At 36.9% G+C, this 17,775-nt stretch overlaps 2 protein-coding genes across 4 annotated transcripts in view; one reads left to right on the forward strand and one right to left on the reverse strand.

The window, feature by feature from the left end:
* The window catches only part of igfbp6b (insulin-like growth factor binding protein 6b), a 5,883-nt gene extending 4,722 nt beyond the window's left edge, over positions 1-1,161 (reverse strand). The window contains exons 1-2 of one of the 2 annotated variants that reach the window (XM_024292455.2): positions 1,023-1,161; positions 790-849 (exon numbers count right to left, since the gene is read on the reverse strand). Coding sequence is in view for 1 of the 2 variants with exons in the window: in XM_024292453.2 (XP_024148221.1) it covers positions 1,023-1,074 (52 nt within the window). In the remaining variant the exon portion in view is untranslated. The remainder of the gene's footprint in view (positions 1-789; positions 850-1,022) is intronic. The other variant, XM_024292453.2, reaches the window with a different exon arrangement.
* Positions 1,111-17,775, forward strand: part of spryd3 (SPRY domain containing 3) — a 62,021-nt gene continuing 45,356 nt past the window's right edge. Inside the window, exons 1-7 of one of the 2 annotated variants that reach the window (XM_024292452.2) lie at positions 1,118-1,225; positions 2,143-2,212; positions 4,159-4,286; positions 6,127-6,202; positions 9,472-9,596; positions 11,382-11,517; positions 11,881-12,069. In XM_024292452.2, coding sequence (XP_024148220.1) covers positions 4,159-4,286; positions 6,127-6,202; positions 9,472-9,596; positions 11,382-11,517; positions 11,881-12,069 — 654 coding nt within the window. In that variant the 5' untranslated portion in view covers positions 1,118-1,225; positions 2,143-2,212. Of the gene's footprint in view, positions 1,226-2,142; positions 2,213-4,158; positions 4,287-6,126; positions 6,203-9,471; positions 9,597-11,381; positions 11,518-11,880; positions 12,070-17,775 lie in introns of both variants that reach the window. The other variant, XM_024292451.2, reaches the window with a different exon arrangement.

Raw genomic sequence — 17,775 nt, forward strand, 5'->3', positions numbered from 1 at the left:
TACCCTTAGCAAAAAGTAGCACACTTGAAGTTTGTGTTATTAAGTACAGTTTATATACTAGTAGAGCATGTATGTGAAGTCAGTTTTACTATTCTAAAATTATTTGGACCGATCAGGTGCTATAACTTAAAAGCTATTGAAGAAAAGCGTGAAAATTTACACAAAAAAATTGACTAAAATTGGAAAAAGCATCAAAAGCTAATCTAAACATGCTGTTCCCAATAGTTATTAGTAAGTTTTACTATTCTAAAGTGATTTGGTCCAATAATTTAAGAATTATTGAAGAAAAATTATATCATTTGTTGACGGTCCCTAAATGTGAACAGAGAATGTCTGTCGGATGTTCAATCTAAAACTAACTTGACCATAGTTGTGAAGTGTAGGAAGTATACTAACTGAATACTTCTTCAGACTAAATTGGAACATTTTACAATTTATAGATAGTATATAAAAAGTAAGCTACTGTCTCTCTTCTAGTATGGACTATGTATACTTGTAATGCACTAAATTAGACTACTTTTTAATAAGGGGAGCTAAAGTTGCTCATTTAAAATGACATCTGACAGGATCTCCAGCTCCAGCAGTGGCTGGCCTGACCTTGCCAGGTTTCAGGACTGCATGAGGTCTGCCTCGCCATCAGCCTCCAGATCTTGGCAAGGATGGAAGAAATCACCTGCTGCTTTGTGGACTCATCAGTTCTCAAGCTATAGTGCCAGTCTGTTTCTACAAATAAGGAAAATGTTCCAAGAGACTTGCCAGACCAACGTGGGGTTTCGTTTCCGGACTGACCTGGATTGGAATATTCACTTTCCTCCCTTAAGGCAGCAGGTTAGGTCAGACCAGGTTCATCTGGGCCAAAAAAAAAACCTCTGTTACCTCCTCTGCTAACAATGCAACTAGAGTTCACGTCAAACACGTGATCAGATAGGAGTTTGAAATATTTCTGCAGAATATATTGCAGCAAAAAGCAGATATATCCTGACTTTTTAGTTTCTAACACAACAAAAACACACGATACTCACCGAACAACAGATCCCTCTCACACACGGGGGAGACCGCATGCATGTCCCCCATGTCTAAGAACCAAACCCTTATTGGCTGCTGAAAACACAGAGCACTGACGTCATAACTATGCGCCAAACTCCACTTCGTAAAGTTTAGTGTACAGCTATGATTTGCTAATGGACCAAAGTAAGAGTCTGCTATTTATCCGCCGAGGTGACAGGTAAGAAAGCGGGCTGAAAGCCACGAAAACAGGGATTTTAAACACCGCTGTCTGTCACAACTCGACTGTTCTCGCGATTTTTTAGTGTCGCGATGGTAAGAAAACTTAGCCGCTAACGATGCTAACCCAGATACAGCTTCACGGTTAGTCTACTCTTGACAAGTAAAAAGTTGTAAATTCTAAATCTCAGTCGTCTAATACAAGGTTGAATACTGAAATGGTTTCGCTAAACACGCGCGTATTGTTAGTGTTTTAACAACAAACTATCGATAGATGCTAGTTAGCGAACACATTTCAGATGGAAGTACGCCACGCCCCTTCTGATATTTTGACAGATCGACGTATATGACATGATCCGATCCTTTTTCATTTTTATTTTGTCATTTTAATAAATTGCTATAACAAAATGAGTGATAACTGTGAAGAAGATTAGACCGGTGGCTGTGTCTGGAATGGTATACATGTATTTACATTAATTCAATTAAAACTTTATTTATAAAACACATTCAACATCAACAGAAACTGCTTTACATGTTTAATACGATTAAAAATAAAACGACAAAACATACTGAATTAATATTTTTACTGTATCACAAGTGGATAAATATTGCTGTTTTTTTTTTAGAAATTCACGAATATTTTATTATACCTCCTAGTCACATTTATTTAGATGAAATCAAAGTGGTAGGGATGGACAAGAAGCTTTAAGTATATTGATACTTGGTTTGTTTTTAAATCATGAACTGCATCTTCCTAATCCTCTACATCTTTTTTATCTGACATCATTTTTGATTAGCTGCATATTGGTGTAGTGGTTAGCACTCTCACCGCTTACAGCAAGACGGTTTGAATCCCGGTTGTGTCCTTTCTGCGTTTAGTTTGCATTTTCCTTATGTGCCTGTGTGGGTTTTCTCCAGGCGCTCTGGTTTCCTTCCACTGTCCAAAACCTGCTCCACAGGTTAGTTGGGGACTCTAAATTATCCCTAGGTGAGTGTATGGCCCTGCAACGGGCTTTCGACCTGTCCAGGGTGTACCCTACCTTCACCCAACAGGAGCTGGGATAGGCTCCAGCAACTGTGCTCCTCTAAAAGGGATTCAGTGAGTTTTGAAAACGGAGGAATGGGTGATATTTCATTATATCTTCCTAAACAACATACATAACACTCTTCTTTAAGCATTTTTCTGGTCTTCCTTTGCTTGGCAGGTATAATCTGCATCTGTTTACCAATATGACTCTCTTGATTTTCAAAGTATTTCAGGCTAATTTCCTTGCTTTATTAAAAGAAAAAAGAAAAACTTGAACAGCTTTACCTTCTATAAAATGTATTCCAGATTGTGTTTATTTACATCAAAGAAAACATCAGCATTCTTACTTGTTTTACTTTTTCCTTAGAAATAATCAGAATTGTGTTTTCTTTACACTGTAAATAATTTATGTAATTTTATATTTCTTTCGGAGCATTCTTTTTATATAATGGAGCAACGTTAGTTTTGTTATAGTTTAAGCCAAATTCTAAAATGTAAGATAGTTGTCTGTGACCTTTGATATTGTTATGCTGATTAATATTTCCATCTTAGAGGCTGTTGGAAAAAATAATAATAATATAATTATTTTTCATTTGCCGAGTCTCTGGATGGCAGCACTGTGGCTGACATTTTACACATTAATTGATAATTTTTAGTTTATTTATTTTAGTTTCAATAAAATATGTTTAGGAAAGTCAGCTAATACTTAATATGAACTTTGCAAGGAAAGCTGCCTTTCCATTATCACTTCTAGTCAAATAAGGGAATGGAACTGGATTGTACTGTTCTCACTGTTGAAGGTCAGAGAGACCCACAGCAGTAAATTTGACTGAATTATATTTTCAAACTATTTTATGTACTTTGGAATTGAACCTTTATCGTCTTTCCAAAAAGTATACACAGCACCAACAAAATGGCTGTGTTAAATGTATCCTTATAGGATAAAGGGAGGATTAAATGTAGGATGAAAGGATAAAACATACATCTGATCACATTGGGGGAAATGTGTAGATTATGACCCCACCTCTACTTTGGCCATCTGCAGAAACACAGTGTCTGTTCAGTGGGTCAAAATGTATAATTTTGAGTAAAAACAAGTCATGTGATACAGTGTGTTTATGTCAGTAGTCGGATCTATTCTATTCGTTTTAACCTTCTAGCAGCAATTTTTAGGGCTCACCACCTGCCTTCATGTAACCCTCTTCTCTGCATCCTCCTCGCTCACATCAAACACCCTTGTCCTCCTTCTCCACATCCATGAATCTCCTCTTTGGTTTTCCCGTAGGCCTCATCACTGTTCCTCCTTTCAACGCGTCCAAATCATCTCAATCTGTTCCTCTGATTAAAAAAAACAAACAAAACGCATTACTTTCTTTAAGCAACAAAAAAATAAACCTTACTTTTCAGGTAGATTGTCTTCTTTAACCCTTTAACACTTGAGGCGTTGCCGGTGACGCTTAAACACAAAAAAATCTTTAACATTCTGTAACTTTTCAGTCAGGCTCGTCGAGCCGCTTTTCTCCTTCAGAATCTGATGGAATTATTGTGTTAACGGTTGAAAAGTTACAGCAAATCAAAGAACATAAACACTGGAGCTCTGGTATTAAAGGGTTAACTTTAGTTATTTCATGACAACTTTCAAGTAGTGAACAAAATTTTTAGTTTTTGAGCTTTAAAGTACATGAAATATTTCCAAAAAGAGCAATTTTTTTTTTATTTGTTAGTCGAATAAAATAGCTTAGAAAAAAATGGAACTTTATTGATCTCACAATGAGGAAATTGATTTATTACCGTAGCCCTGTAAAAAACAGTTCTTCTCAAGACCACTGGTTACAGGAGGGCAAACACAACACACAACAGAAGTAAAGCGATCATCTTTTTTCAGTTGTCTTCCCTTCTTTATTCAGATGGATGACATCAACGTTCTACAACACCGGTGCCTTCTGAATCTGAGGCGCCGAATTCGAGATGTAGGAGATGGACGTCCTGCACAGGAGCGATACATGAGGCTGCAGAAATCTGGAGACACACTCAGGTGAGTCTTTTTATTTATGTCCTCCATAAACAATAGGTCTAAAGGGAATTTGCAAAAAAAAAAAAAAAAGATTTATTTATTATTTTTTTTTTTTAACCTTTTTGTTTTTTTTTTCTGTTACCAAGAACTTCAGCTTTTCCACTGTTGAATAAACTTCTTGCTCTTCTTTCACATATGTTGTTCTTTGTTTATTTATTAGAAAAATTCTAATATACTGAGTTCAAAATAAATAAATGAGACAGTTGGAGAAACTATTGCTGATCCATTGGACTATTTCTGGGGTCTGCAACCTGTGGATCAAAAGCCACATGAGGATCTTTAATCCATCAATTGTGGCTCCATAGCTTTAAAGAAAATTCCTCACAATTTGCGGAAATATTAAATGACTTAGTTAATTTAAGCTCATAATCTAATCAATGCTTAACAAAAGCATCTAATTGTCCTATTGATAAAATATGTCATATCTGACTGGATTATTATTTTATGTTAAATAAATCTGCTGCAATAGGAAGATCATATTTGACACTGGGTGTACTTTATTTTGAAAGGAACTTGTACAAATACCAGTATGTGAAAGGTTAAAGTTGTTATTTATAGAAAAATATAACATTTTATTATCCAATTATTGCAAAGATTTAAAAGGAACATTTTATGAATGAATGGCTTAAACCTTTGATTACTTATGCTTTTAAGCAGATGATAAATTGAGGTAATTTTGGAGCAGAAGTGGTTTGATGTATATTTGCATCAATAGGGATCAGGAATTTAATTTCCGAATAAACTTAAATAGCCTTTTTTTCAGAATAGACAACCCCCCCCCAAAAAAGAATATACATCTTCAGCCCTGATGAACTGCATAGATGTTTGTTTCTAATGGGATTAGAGAACACAAATTAGTTTTAGAAAACACAAATTAGTTTTATAATACTCAGTGACTTAATAAAGAAAAATAAAATAATAGAAAAAAAAATAAAGTTGCATAACCCTGGTCTATTTAAACACATGTTAACATGCCATGGTAATCTTTAAGTGACTCTGCTTCAAAAATAATTTCTAAAGATTTTCTAGTTTAGGTTTACATCTCTGTTTCTCTCTAAATAAAGCATTTTAAAGACTTTTCTAAAGAAAATTTGAAAACATTTAGATTTTCTTGAAGTATAGTGTTAAATTGATCACAGCACTGACTATACTTACTATAAAACCCCATAGAATATGAGAACAGCTGATTCACCACAACAGCACAAATTGAAAGAACAGTAAGAGTACACGATGTTCTTGAGTTCCTCTTGTACTTTTTTCATCAGCTGACAGTTTGCTGGAAAAAAAAAGAAAAGCTCGTGCCAAAGTTCTCTTTCCAGTCTGAGTCTGTGAACTCTGAACTCCTCGTCCAACTTTTCTGTAAGATCTGGACATAAACGACACGCCTTAAAGCCTCGTGGCTTTACATGTCGTTTTGAGTGAGCGTTATTGGTACGATGTGACGCATAATAACTTAAAAAAACAAAACGCAGCACCAGCAAGACGCTGGTCATTTTTTTCCCCCCCGACTCTGATTTTTGTTCTTGAAAAACAATTTACTCCCTCATTTTTATCATCTGCCACTGACAGATTCATCAAGATAATGGTCTAAAATGATGCATGTAGTCCAACTTCTTTGTATTACCTAATTTATCTTTTCTGCTTAATGAGACGAAGCATGATAGTTTATTTAAATCTAGAGAAATCCAAGAAAGTTTCAAGATGCTCATTTGATTTCTCCTTCATTTAGGTGAATGTGAGAGATTGGACGTATCTGTTCATCCAGCAGTCAGATGTGTAACCTGTTATTTCTCCTCTGTAGTTACCAAGGGAACTCTGAGGAAGTAGGTTGCTATGTGGCTGGCCATCCTTTGTCAAAGGGAAATTGTTACTTTGAGGTAAGACTTATTGATAATATGATGGTACTCATATTACTGCTGGGGTTTGAAAAAACTATTTTGTTTTACCAGAGAAGATACAGTTGTGTCTCAATACATATATCTTCAAAATATTGATTTGTTACAGTAATTCAGATAAAGTGAAAATCATGTATAGATTTATTGAATGTGGATGTAAATGTACTTTATCTTTTAATGTGCCGATAGAAACTTGCAAATTTGGAATCTGATATCCCAGAAAATAAAGATATACCTTTATAAGTTTAAGTTTAACATGTTCTTGTCGCATCTTTCTGATGATGGAGGACATAAAATAATTTAAGATAAAAAATGCGTTTCTGAGTAGTTCTTTATTCGAATTTTAATGGATCAGGAACGAGCAAAAACCTTTGAAAAAGCTCAGGTTTGTGACATAACGACTGCCGTGGGCAGGCTAAAGTCTCTCTGCTCCGCTCCATTCTGATGCATAGATCCATGTACGTTGGGGCTGGGAATCACTGAATACTTAAAAACTGTAAAAATTATCTCAAATAACTCACAATATATAGAAGAACACATATTTTTTTTTAGGAAAATATATCCCCATTTATTTTCTACATTGAACACAATCATAATAAACATCTTGTGTCTTATTTTGTGAACCACATTTTTGTGCAACATTGCTGATATCACTAATACTATGACTTTGACAAGCATTGATACCAATTGAATTTGAATTATCTGTAGTAAACATGAACAGCAGTGCCATTACTTATAAATTGTTGTAAACAACAGAACAAAAATTGAGTAATTCAAGTAGCTGATAGACACATCAGTGCAACTCATGTTCCATAGGGGGTTATGAATCTTTTGGAGATATGAGGCATATATTTGTACTGTATAAACCCTTTTATATTTGAGACTAAGCTATTTCTTTTTGGACCAGACATAAGAAGGAGTGATATTAGAGATGAAAAAATTGCAGAAAGAGGCGAAATGCTTGAAGTTTATCATTATAGCTTTCACACAGATGTTAGATCATGCTGGTTCGAACGCTGCATTAGGATTAAGCATTGAGTGTAGGTGGAGTCTTTGAGACTGGCAGCAGGAGAAAGTACCATTGTTCCTGGTCATAAATAAGGGGCTGAAGCCTGCAGTGTGGAATTTATGAGCCCACTTCCATGTGGATAGTGGATGTCAGAGCAGGCCTTGTGATGCGTGGCCAGAATACAGCAGATGAACCTCCCCTGCTGGGGCTTTTTTTTCCCTCTTCATTTTTCCTTTAATATAAGAAAACTGTAAGCTTCCATTATCTGGTGATCCGAGGTCATTCTTCTGAGCTACAGAAAGAGCAGCAGGACCTTGCAGCGAAACTGTAGCTGCTGCAAATGATTTGTATCTCAATCTTTTGCTCTTGTTGTGATGAGCAAACACCCTCCCAGACATGAGCAGAAGCCCTTCACGTCTTTTTCCCTAAATCTTTAAGCGTCTCGCAATACGAACAGACAATTTTCAAAGTCGCTGTGAGGTGTTTCTTTATACTTTCCAGATGTGACGCTTCTTTTTTAATGCCATGCATGAAAATGATTTTTACGACAGCAACACTGATATCATGTGATCCGTTCAGGAGGCTGACTGATATCTCTCTGTCATTTTTAACTAGTAAAATGTATCTTTGTTATCACTTGAAGCTTTATCCAGCTTTGTTATGGACTCGGTGACGCACGCGCTGTCACTTTGTCAGATCTCTCAAATTTGGGAGTATTTATTCAGATAAAACGTGCGTCACTGCTGTCCTCTTTTCTTTATTTCTGCTCTCAGAAGGAATTCATTTTACTTCTGTTTTCAGTCTCCTGATGGTTTTTCTCTTTTACTGCTGCTCTTCTCTTTTTTTCTCTCATTTTATAACCAACAGCATTACTTTGTGTACTGGATGCATCTGCCTTGATTTTAGAAAAACCACAAGCATATTCCTGTCCTTTTCTAATCACTGTTACCTCTGGTTGTCTTGTACCACTTGTTAAGACAAACAAAAATGTGGCCTCCCCTGGGCAATTTGTGTCGATATTTTGCAGCCCCCGCTTTAACATAAAAGTTCATTGTCTACTAAGAAATATCTTCTGCATGTCCATGCTTCTTTGATGATATCTTTATATTTGTTTTGTGATGTTTCAGCTTGCTTTACGATTAAAATTTTGCATTTGCTATTGTCGTTGGATCTGGTCCTCAGAAAAGTCCTTAGCAACAGTTGCTGGCGTTGTTAGCTCCTGTCACTTAACAGGACACTCAGAATATATTACTTAGTAGTACATTTACATGAACATATGGTCAATAAACTTGTTCAGTAGACATAGACAATGGACCAAAGATATAGAGAGTGGACGTAAAATCCTATTTTTGGCACAAATGGAACCCCATACGGCCCAGCCTAAGCCAGACTCTGCCGTCAGTGGCCCTAAGCTAAATTGAGTTTGAGAACCCCGGTTTAGAGGATAAACTTCAGGGAACTTTTTTTAAAAATTATTTTTAAGGTTATCTACATTTTAAGCATCTAACTTCCTTATTGGATTTTTCTAGAGTTTAGAGTCTCAGAAATGTTATTTCAAAGTGTTAAAACAGTTTTAATTTTTTTTTTGTCACTGTTATATCCTCTTGCACCTTTTTCCATCCAGACCTTGTGCTCACCTGGCAGGTGTGACCACTGTGCCTTAATTGGCACTAGCTAACTATTTAAGTCAGATGAAGCCACAACAAGCCAGCCAGGGAGCAGAGTAGCTGTTTTTGTTAGTGTGGTGCTGGTTTGTTTTGGTCTCTTTTTACCCTTTTTGTCCTCGGCAATCTTAGGTTTTGTTATGTTAGTTAGAGGTTGGACCTTGGCAGTCTTGATTTGTTTATTTTTTTGGCTTTATTTGTTTTTTTTTAGGTAGTTTTGGTTAGGCAGCCATTAGCAGGGAGCTGCTAAGGGTTGCCTCATTAACAGTCACTATAATTTTGTGGAACTCTCAAAGGTCATAACTTGACCAAATATTTAAGATTTTCTCTGGTGGAGTCATTGTCCAAGCGAGCTACCATTCAGCCTAACCACTCAATTCAATATGGGAAGCATCACAATAGTTTTTTGTTTTCCAAATTCTTATTCTTTTATTTCGTCAAGCAAACTGGGTCGAAAGGCAGTTTGCTAAACAAATATATATATTTTTTATATCGGCATTAGTTTTTATTCCAATGAGCTTCAGCTTTTACACATTTTAGTAAACCTTATGGTTGTGCTTGTGTGTTTCTTTGTGCAGGTGACAATAGTAGAGACAGGAGTCCGAGGGACCATTGCTGTGGGCCTGGTGCCTAAATTCTACAGACTGGACCACCAGCCTGGCTGGCTGCCACATTCTGTAGCTTATCATGCTGACAATGGCAAGTAAGTGAAACCGCAGTAGTTTGTACCCCAGAGAACAGGGATATATTTTTACACCTCATCAGACCTGTTGCTGTCTACATTCACCTAGAACTGACACTTTTTATCCTTCTTAAATATCTGTAGCTTTTAGCTGTTATTATTAACTTATTTGACATTTTACTTACTTTATTTGAAAACGTTGGTCGGGAAAATGTTAGGGTTGTCCTATTAATTAATTAATTAATTACAGACAAATTTCCTTGTCAATTGTTTTTTAAATTGTGTTAATCTAATTTTTAATCTGCAACTATTGTCGTGTTCTCAAAAGTAAAATTCAGTAGTACAACTGTTTACTTGCATGGATTTATTTGAAGTCAGCTGAAAATACGCTTTAAGCTGAGTTTGTACCAAATGCGATATACGCAACAGCCATTTTCAGTGTTAACTTCCATCTATTTCCTTAACCCATTGGGGCTGTTGAGCTGCTGGTGCTCGTCTTGGCTACTGTTGGGTGAAGGTGCGATACACCCTGGACGGGTCTTCAGCATCTTATACCCGTGGCAACTCTCTGTTTGCTGGCTAGCCAGCCGCCTGGGGCCCAGTGGAGCTCGCCAGCTCGTAGCTCTGGCAGACAGAGAGCTGCTGCAAGGTGCAGAGGCCGCCTGCTCGGACCTCCTGAACTTTTTTCTTATTTTCGAGACAATAATAAAAAAGTCTCCTAATTTTATGTTTGGTTGTATTTTTACCCTCTTTGGTTAATGCGGGACAGTGAGCCTTCAAACTGGTTCACAGAGACACAGAAACACAGTGGTAGCGGCCATAAAACAGACACAGCTCTCGGAGCAGGAGTAAAGCTCCCGGTATCAGGAGAACCTCCGAATGATATCATGAACCAAGACATGATTACCAATGTTTTTTGGAACTCTTCATAATAAATAAACACAATCTCTCAACATCATCAGTGTCTTCCATACATTGTAAGTGAGATATCCCACTCTGCTCCATGTAGCGATTAGGCTAAAAACATGAGCTGGTAGCTCCTCCCACACAGACCTTCAAGCTCAGGAGCATATTTTTGGACAGGCCACTGACGCAAATTTGACACGCAAATCATGTATGGTGTGAATGCAGCATTACAATGCTCTCAGAGAGGGCCGAACAGGATAAACATTCATTGAACACTCTAAAACTAAATTTTAAAAACTCTAAAAACTTAACTTTTTAGCATTACTATGAATTAAAACAGGCAATAATAAGAAATCAATTGAAACCTTTAATAACTTTCAATATTTTACTCCACAAAAATATGTTTTGTAAAAATTTTAAAAGTTAGAAATATGTGCCAGATAACATCGGGCCATTAATAACAATAAAATATAATGATCTGGAGGGCCGGATATAGTTACCCGGAGGGCCAGATCTGGCCCCCAAGCCTTGACTCTGACACGTGTTGTAGAGCCTTCCACGTTCTTTTCTTAGACGGAAACATTTTTCTCTAACAGAATTCTCACATAAACCTATTTTTTCTGTTTCTTAATGTAAATTGTTGTTGTGCAAACCATTTAATTACAACAATCTTCTGCTTTAATGGAGTCATACACATCATCTCATCAATCAAGTAACAGCAACATCCATCTGTCAGTTACCCTCTTTAGACTGCTGACTATTTATCAAATCAAATCAAATCAATCTTTATTTATATAGCACTTTTCATATAAAGGAATAACACAAAGTGCTTACTGAACAAGAAGAATTAGCTGAACACAGTTTAAAGTTGAGCTAATGAAGGACATTTGTCTGTTGCAGGCTGTACAATGGTAATCCCGTTGGGCAGCAGTTTGGACCAAAATGCGCTCGTGGTGACCGCATTGGTTGTGGAATACTCTCAGAAAATATCAAAGCGGGTCTTTCTAAAGTCTTTTTTACCAAAAATGGAAAAGAGGTAAGTGTTATTCATCCATTTGTCTAACATTTTCCTTCAGTTTTTTTTAAATATTTTATCTGTTTAAGTCCTTATAATTTAGCAGTTTCATGTAAAAATATATATATACTTTTTTGGCTTCTTCAATTTAAACAAAGACAAAGCATTTATTTCTTACATGTGTTCTGCATTAAAGCAGGTTAAACTCCCGTTTCAAGGAGCACACTCAGTTTTTCTGGTGTTTTCCTCAACACTCCGCTTTATTAAAAGCTGTAATCCTGTCAAAATCATATTTTAGACCTTTGAGTCACAGCAACCCACTTTTAGTTCAGAGTTTTGCTCGTTTTATAGCCGTCTCACTCGTCTCACCTGATTGCTGTCCAGGTGGGGTCAGTAGAGGTTCCTGTGTCAGCTGAGGGGCTGTTTCCTGCAGTTGGGATGCACTCGCTGGGGGAGGAGGTGAAGGTTGACCTGCAGGCTGAGTGGCTCTTGGAGGAGGGGGACAGTATGATGATGGTCGACAGCCATGAGGACGACTGGGGGCGACTTTACGATGTCCGAGTTAGTGGAGTGGTAAGAAACAAAAGCCTTTTGAGGTTTAATTACTGATTGAAAGTAGAAAGTTGGTACATTTTTGCTGCAGATCTTTGTGGGTAATTGTTTGGCAGTCAATAAAATAATGGGTGGAATGGAAAGACGTTTAACAAAAGAGGAAATTCAAGCTTTCCGATGTGTATTGAGAAAAATGCTCTCATGCATTAATTGTATTATACTCAACAAAACTTTGATAAATGATGCATGTAAAGCTGTTGCTTACAGCTGGTTAGTCCTCAATTTTGGACAAAAAGGAGCATGTTGGGACAAAACTTTAATCTCCGCGGTAATATGCACTAAAATTGTGAGTTTAACACAGTATTTGCAGCCTTTGTCATGCACTTTGGCAGAAATGTGATTAGAAATGACTTTTCAGTGACTGAAGTTTATTTTTCAAAGAGAAACTTCAATCAAAGGCAAGTGGCTGAATGGTTTTTAGTTTCTTAAATTGAATTAAAAAACAAGCTAAACCATGTCAGTGCAGTGCGTATCACTTTGATTCTTATCAATGACCTGAGCTGAACTGTAAAGTACAATAAATGCGGCTTGAAATGTTGCTAATTTAGAACCCTCTGTTAATATAATTGATTTCAAGTTGCTTACAAAGCACCAATTCACAACCAAAGTTGACTCATGGGGCTATACAGAGAAAGTAAGGAAACTGTCACACCAAGGTTAAAAGTTAAACAATTTATGATTGTTATAAAACAGACTGGACACCATTTCAATAACAATTTATATTGGCGCCCAACAGATTTTATTTAACAGTTCTTGATGTAATCTCTCATTTAGAAGGATTCATGAGAATATTAAGCCTTTTTCCAGAACATTATGTAGTATTCTGATTGTGCTCTGTCCTTATCTTAATGGACAAAAAAGGAAACATGTTTTATAATATATATATTTATCCACCCTTATCCATCTTCTTGACCGCTTTGTCCCTTTCGGGGTCGCGGATCCACCCTTATATGTTTTTATTTTTTTTAAAGGTCAAAAGAAACATGACAGTGTCTTTGAAAATAGTTTTTTATAACCACACAAATGCAAAGCAAGAATATGGTTATGACTAAATACTTGAAAAGAATTTGTGAAGCACCTCTTTTAATACACTTTCTCTTTTAGAGAACATTACATCCTTGTTTGTTTAGTTTAATCTCCAGGTATATAACATAATTGTTTTCTATTGACTGTGTGCTGAAGGTTTGAAAAAAAAAAAAAAACTATAATCCTAGACTCTTGTACTGAAGCATAAAAAGGGAAAAGAAATAATGCATTTACTGTAACCGCCGATTATTTTGTAACCAAAAGTGAAAGAGACCCTCTAAGCAAACACCATCTGTAAAACTCCACAGTCAAAACAGGATAATTAAACTATAAAAACATTTTAAGAGACTCAATGCAGTACTTCCTTTTAAAATAATCAGTTAGTTTTGTGCTCAGAACAACTCCATATGGTACTATTTAGATCCTAATTAGGATGTATTTAATTTTGGCCCCTTTTTTTTTACTATAAAAAGTGACTAAGTTATGTATAACAAAATAGTATACTTTGAGATCTACCTTCAAACTTATAATAATAATAAACTTAATTTATAAAGCACATTACATGGTTAAAACAACATATCACAAACTATACATGAAAGAGAATACATTGAAATTTGGTGGAACACAAGAAAAAAAGGGAACCTCTTCACTGTATATTAAAAGCAAAATATAAAATAAAAATCGTATACACTTGCATTATGTCCGAATTCCCACCCTATCCCTAATTACTAAAATAAATACACACTACAGAACTATCCCTAGATTGCCTAGATTGCCCTAGATTTTAAAAGCAATTTGTGCACCACGCTCACTTCTTTTCTTTTGTTTTTAATAAACCCCTGATATGACTAGCTACTCTTTGTCCATGAAGCTGTTTATGTTGCATTCTGAGGAAATGTAAGTTTAATTCAGAGTTGCATTTGAGAATGTGAGGATCTTCACAGGCAGAACACCGAAGGGAAAGTACTTCATCTCACTCATTTGGTGTATTACTTTATTTTCCTCCACCACATTCTTTCACTTTCTTAATATTCTCATCAATTTAGCTCTGTTTCCTGTCTTTGTGTTTCACAATTTTATGTTTATTGAAAAAATAACCCAGAAACTATGAACTGTGAGTTTGCATATTAGTCATTCGGTGAATCAGTTGCCATAGATGGTTTCTCCTGAACTCCTCCTGTGATTTCACCCGCTTTGACACCGGAACAAAACAGCAGGATGGTATTTACACGTTTCCCTTTAATAAGAGTGTGTAATTACTGTTCTGGATGATGGGCTTTCTAAACTGATGGTTAAGAAGAGCGGAACAAGGTGACGGAAAAGATCTTTGCGAGATGAATGACTTTTCCGACTGGTATGCTTCAAATGAAGAGAGGCTGTGAAATGGAAAGCCACAAGATGCACAGAACACAATGGTGTTAGCAGTGACTTGTCTGCAGTTAAGTCTTAGCTTTTGTGAACTGTTTACATTAAGGAGAAAGGCCACTCCTGTTTAGATAGGTGGCTGACTGATCCTAGATTTCTGCCCAATGTCGTCATCTATGCAGTTCTGTCCTCCTCGTCTTCATATTGTTTCTGTAAAACTCTAAAAGTCCCATTTTAGTTTGTATTGTACTGCAGTCATAAACTTGCAGAATTAGGGGTAGTTATGTTCAAAGGCTCGTAAGTTATGAGTTAAAAGTAAGGTGTTTTTTTTGTCCCATTTATATTGAGGATACCAATTTTCAGATTATTTGTAATATATTAATAAATTAAGAGTTTTATTTCTGATTTTAAAGTTCTTTTAAGCTATATTGTAGGTTTCAGTATAGGGAAAGCTGAGTTTTATGTTTAAAAAAATTTTGAAAAAAGGTTTCAAACCCGTCTCTTTATCTCACTGAGAATTGTTTTTGGTAGAGGCTGTCTGTGATTGGTTGTGGAGGGTCTGAATGTTGTTTCGGTTATGTCATGCTTTGGCTTTTTGTTTCTGGAATTATTTTCTGGATTTATGTCCCTGACAAGTCTTGTCTTTAACGAGTCAGAGTCGCTCCGGGCGTCTAAAAACAGTGTCAAACCATTTTCAGTTGAGTCTGTGAGTGAGAAAGTGGCTAAAATGCCAGGCAGCTGTGGGGCGATGACTATTTGGGGGGAATTCTGAGAACTTGACATCACAGGATCATAATTGGACCTTAGTTCAGTACATTGACTGTATATGAGAACTGGACCAAGTGGACTAATCTCGCAAAATTTGGCCAAATCTGTTGTATTTTTTTCTGCATTACAGGGGCTGCCATTTGGAGCCAGACAACAGTTATTTATCCAGTGAGAATATATGTCTATGGTCCTTTCCCATTTACAGAAAAAAAACCCCACAGCATGATGCTACTACCCACATGCTCCACTATAGGGATGGTGTTTTTGGGATGGTACTCCTCATTCTTCTTCCTCCAAACACGGCGATTGGACCAAAACAGTCTATTTTGGTCTCATCTGACCACATGACTTTCTCCCACGACTCCTCTGGATCATCTAGTTCATACCTGAAAAGAGCTGGAAGCACTGTTTCCAAGGTTGCTACTGGTAAAACACGTCATGGTTTGAAATCATGCATGGCACAGGCGGTTCCCCTGCTTAAACCAGCTCATGTCCAGGCCCATCTTAAGTTTGCCAATGACTATCTAGATCAGGAATGTCCAAATCCAAACCTCGAGGGGCAGGCACCTGCTGGTTTTCCAGAAATCCTGTCTCATCTGCTGCTGATTACGATGATCTGGTGTGTTTAGTCAATAAGGAGTTTCAATGGCAGGTTTATTGGAAATGGGTAGGACATCGGCCCTCAAGGTCTGGATTTGGACACCTCTGATCTAGATGGTCATTGGCAAACTTGACGGACCTGGAAATGAGCTGGTAAAAGCAGAGGAACCTTTCGTGCCATCCCTGATTTCAAAAAAGACGTCTTAGTGTATTACCAACAGTAACCTTGGAAACGATGGTCCCAGATCTTTTTAGATTATTGACCAGCTCCTCTTGAGTAGTTCTTAGCCGAGTCCTCACATTTCTTAGGATCACTGAGACCCCACGAGGTGAGATCTTGTATGGATTCCCAGTCGGAGGGGGATTAACAGTCATGTTAACCTTCTTCCATTTTCTATTGCTCCAACTGTAGACCTTTTTTCACCAATCTGCTTGGCAATTGCTCTTCAGCCCTTTCCAGCTTGTGGAGGTCTAAAATTAAGTCTCTGGTGTCTTTGGACAGCTCTTTGGTCTTGGCTATATTGGTACTTGGAGTCTTACCAATTGTATGGGGTGGACAGATGTCTTTATGCAGCTAACCACCTCAAACACGTGCTTCTAATTTAGGATAATTAGTGGAGTGGAGATATGCTTTTTAAGGGTGAGAGTTCTATCTGATAGAAAGGTGTTCAAATACTTATTCTCAGGAGTAGACAACAAATAAAGTATTTAAACAATCATAAAATGTGATTTCCAGATGTTTATTATTATAGATTATGTCTCTCACAATGAACATGCACCGACGATGACAATCTCTGACCCCTTCATGATTTCTTAGTAGGAGAAGTTTTTTATGTAGAAAAACATTTTTTAGTGTTTAAGACATTAGGCTAGTTTTGAGGAAGAGTTCTTTAGTAGAACTTTAGTATAGCCAGTGAACTTTTTTATGTCTGATTCAAAGTACTAAAAATATTCAAATATTGAGACGAATTAGTTTACATCTGACTTCTCCTGGAATAAAACAAAGGTTTCCCACGTGCCTCTATTGTGCCTTGTCCCTCCATGATTGTTGATGTTGCAGCTATCTCCCCCTGACCTCTAGCTTGACAACCTTCTTCTTTACTCTTAAATAAAGGAATCATTTCACTACATGATATAAATTGTTCCTTTGCTTCTTTGACAATGAAGGCCTCTCCCACCACTCAAAGATTTGATTGATGTGTTAGCTTTAGCTTTCAAGGCTCCTCACGGGTCTACACCAATCAATTTAATGGCTCTTTGAAAGTGATCCGACTTGTGCATTTCTTTAAGATTACGGCCTCATACATACATGCCCAGATTTATTTGTTCTGCTTTTGTGTTGGTTGTCAAGACAAAGGTGACTTTTGCAAACACAGCATGTGTGTTAACAGTCCATCTGAATGAGTAATTTTTTTCCCTGCTCCTGTTTTACTGCTTTCATTGAAAGGAGACATTTGGCTGGAATCCATTGCGTACGTGCCGCTCGGGGTGAACACCGATTCTCAGCCGTCTGTTGTCCCAGCAGTCTCTGTTGCCCAAACTTATATCCTCTCAGCTGATGAGACTGTAGACGGGACGGTACCCACATCTGCAATGATCCGTTTTCCCAAGAATCCATCATCACCCCCTCAAGCATTACTCTGTTATATTTAGTAATTAGGAAGTTTCTAGACTGAATGCACATTTTTATCAAAATATGCTTAGATTTTTTTTCCTTTTTTTTCTTTAGCAAAACACAACAGTGTCTGGAATGTGCACAACACTAGAGTTCAGCTCTGGTGCTGTAAAGTTTGTTCAATGTGAAGTACACGTCCGCCATCATTGTTTCTTTTCCAGCTGCCAAAGCCAACTGCAATCAATGCATTCCCTTCTAAAATGTCTTGCTTCCTTCCTTTGACATTTTTAAAA

Source organism: Oryzias melastigma, linkage group LG7, assembly GCF_002922805.2.
Source record: "Oryzias melastigma strain HK-1 linkage group LG7, ASM292280v2, whole genome shotgun sequence".
Taxonomy (NCBI): domain Eukaryota; kingdom Metazoa; phylum Chordata; class Actinopteri; order Beloniformes; family Adrianichthyidae; genus Oryzias; species Oryzias melastigma.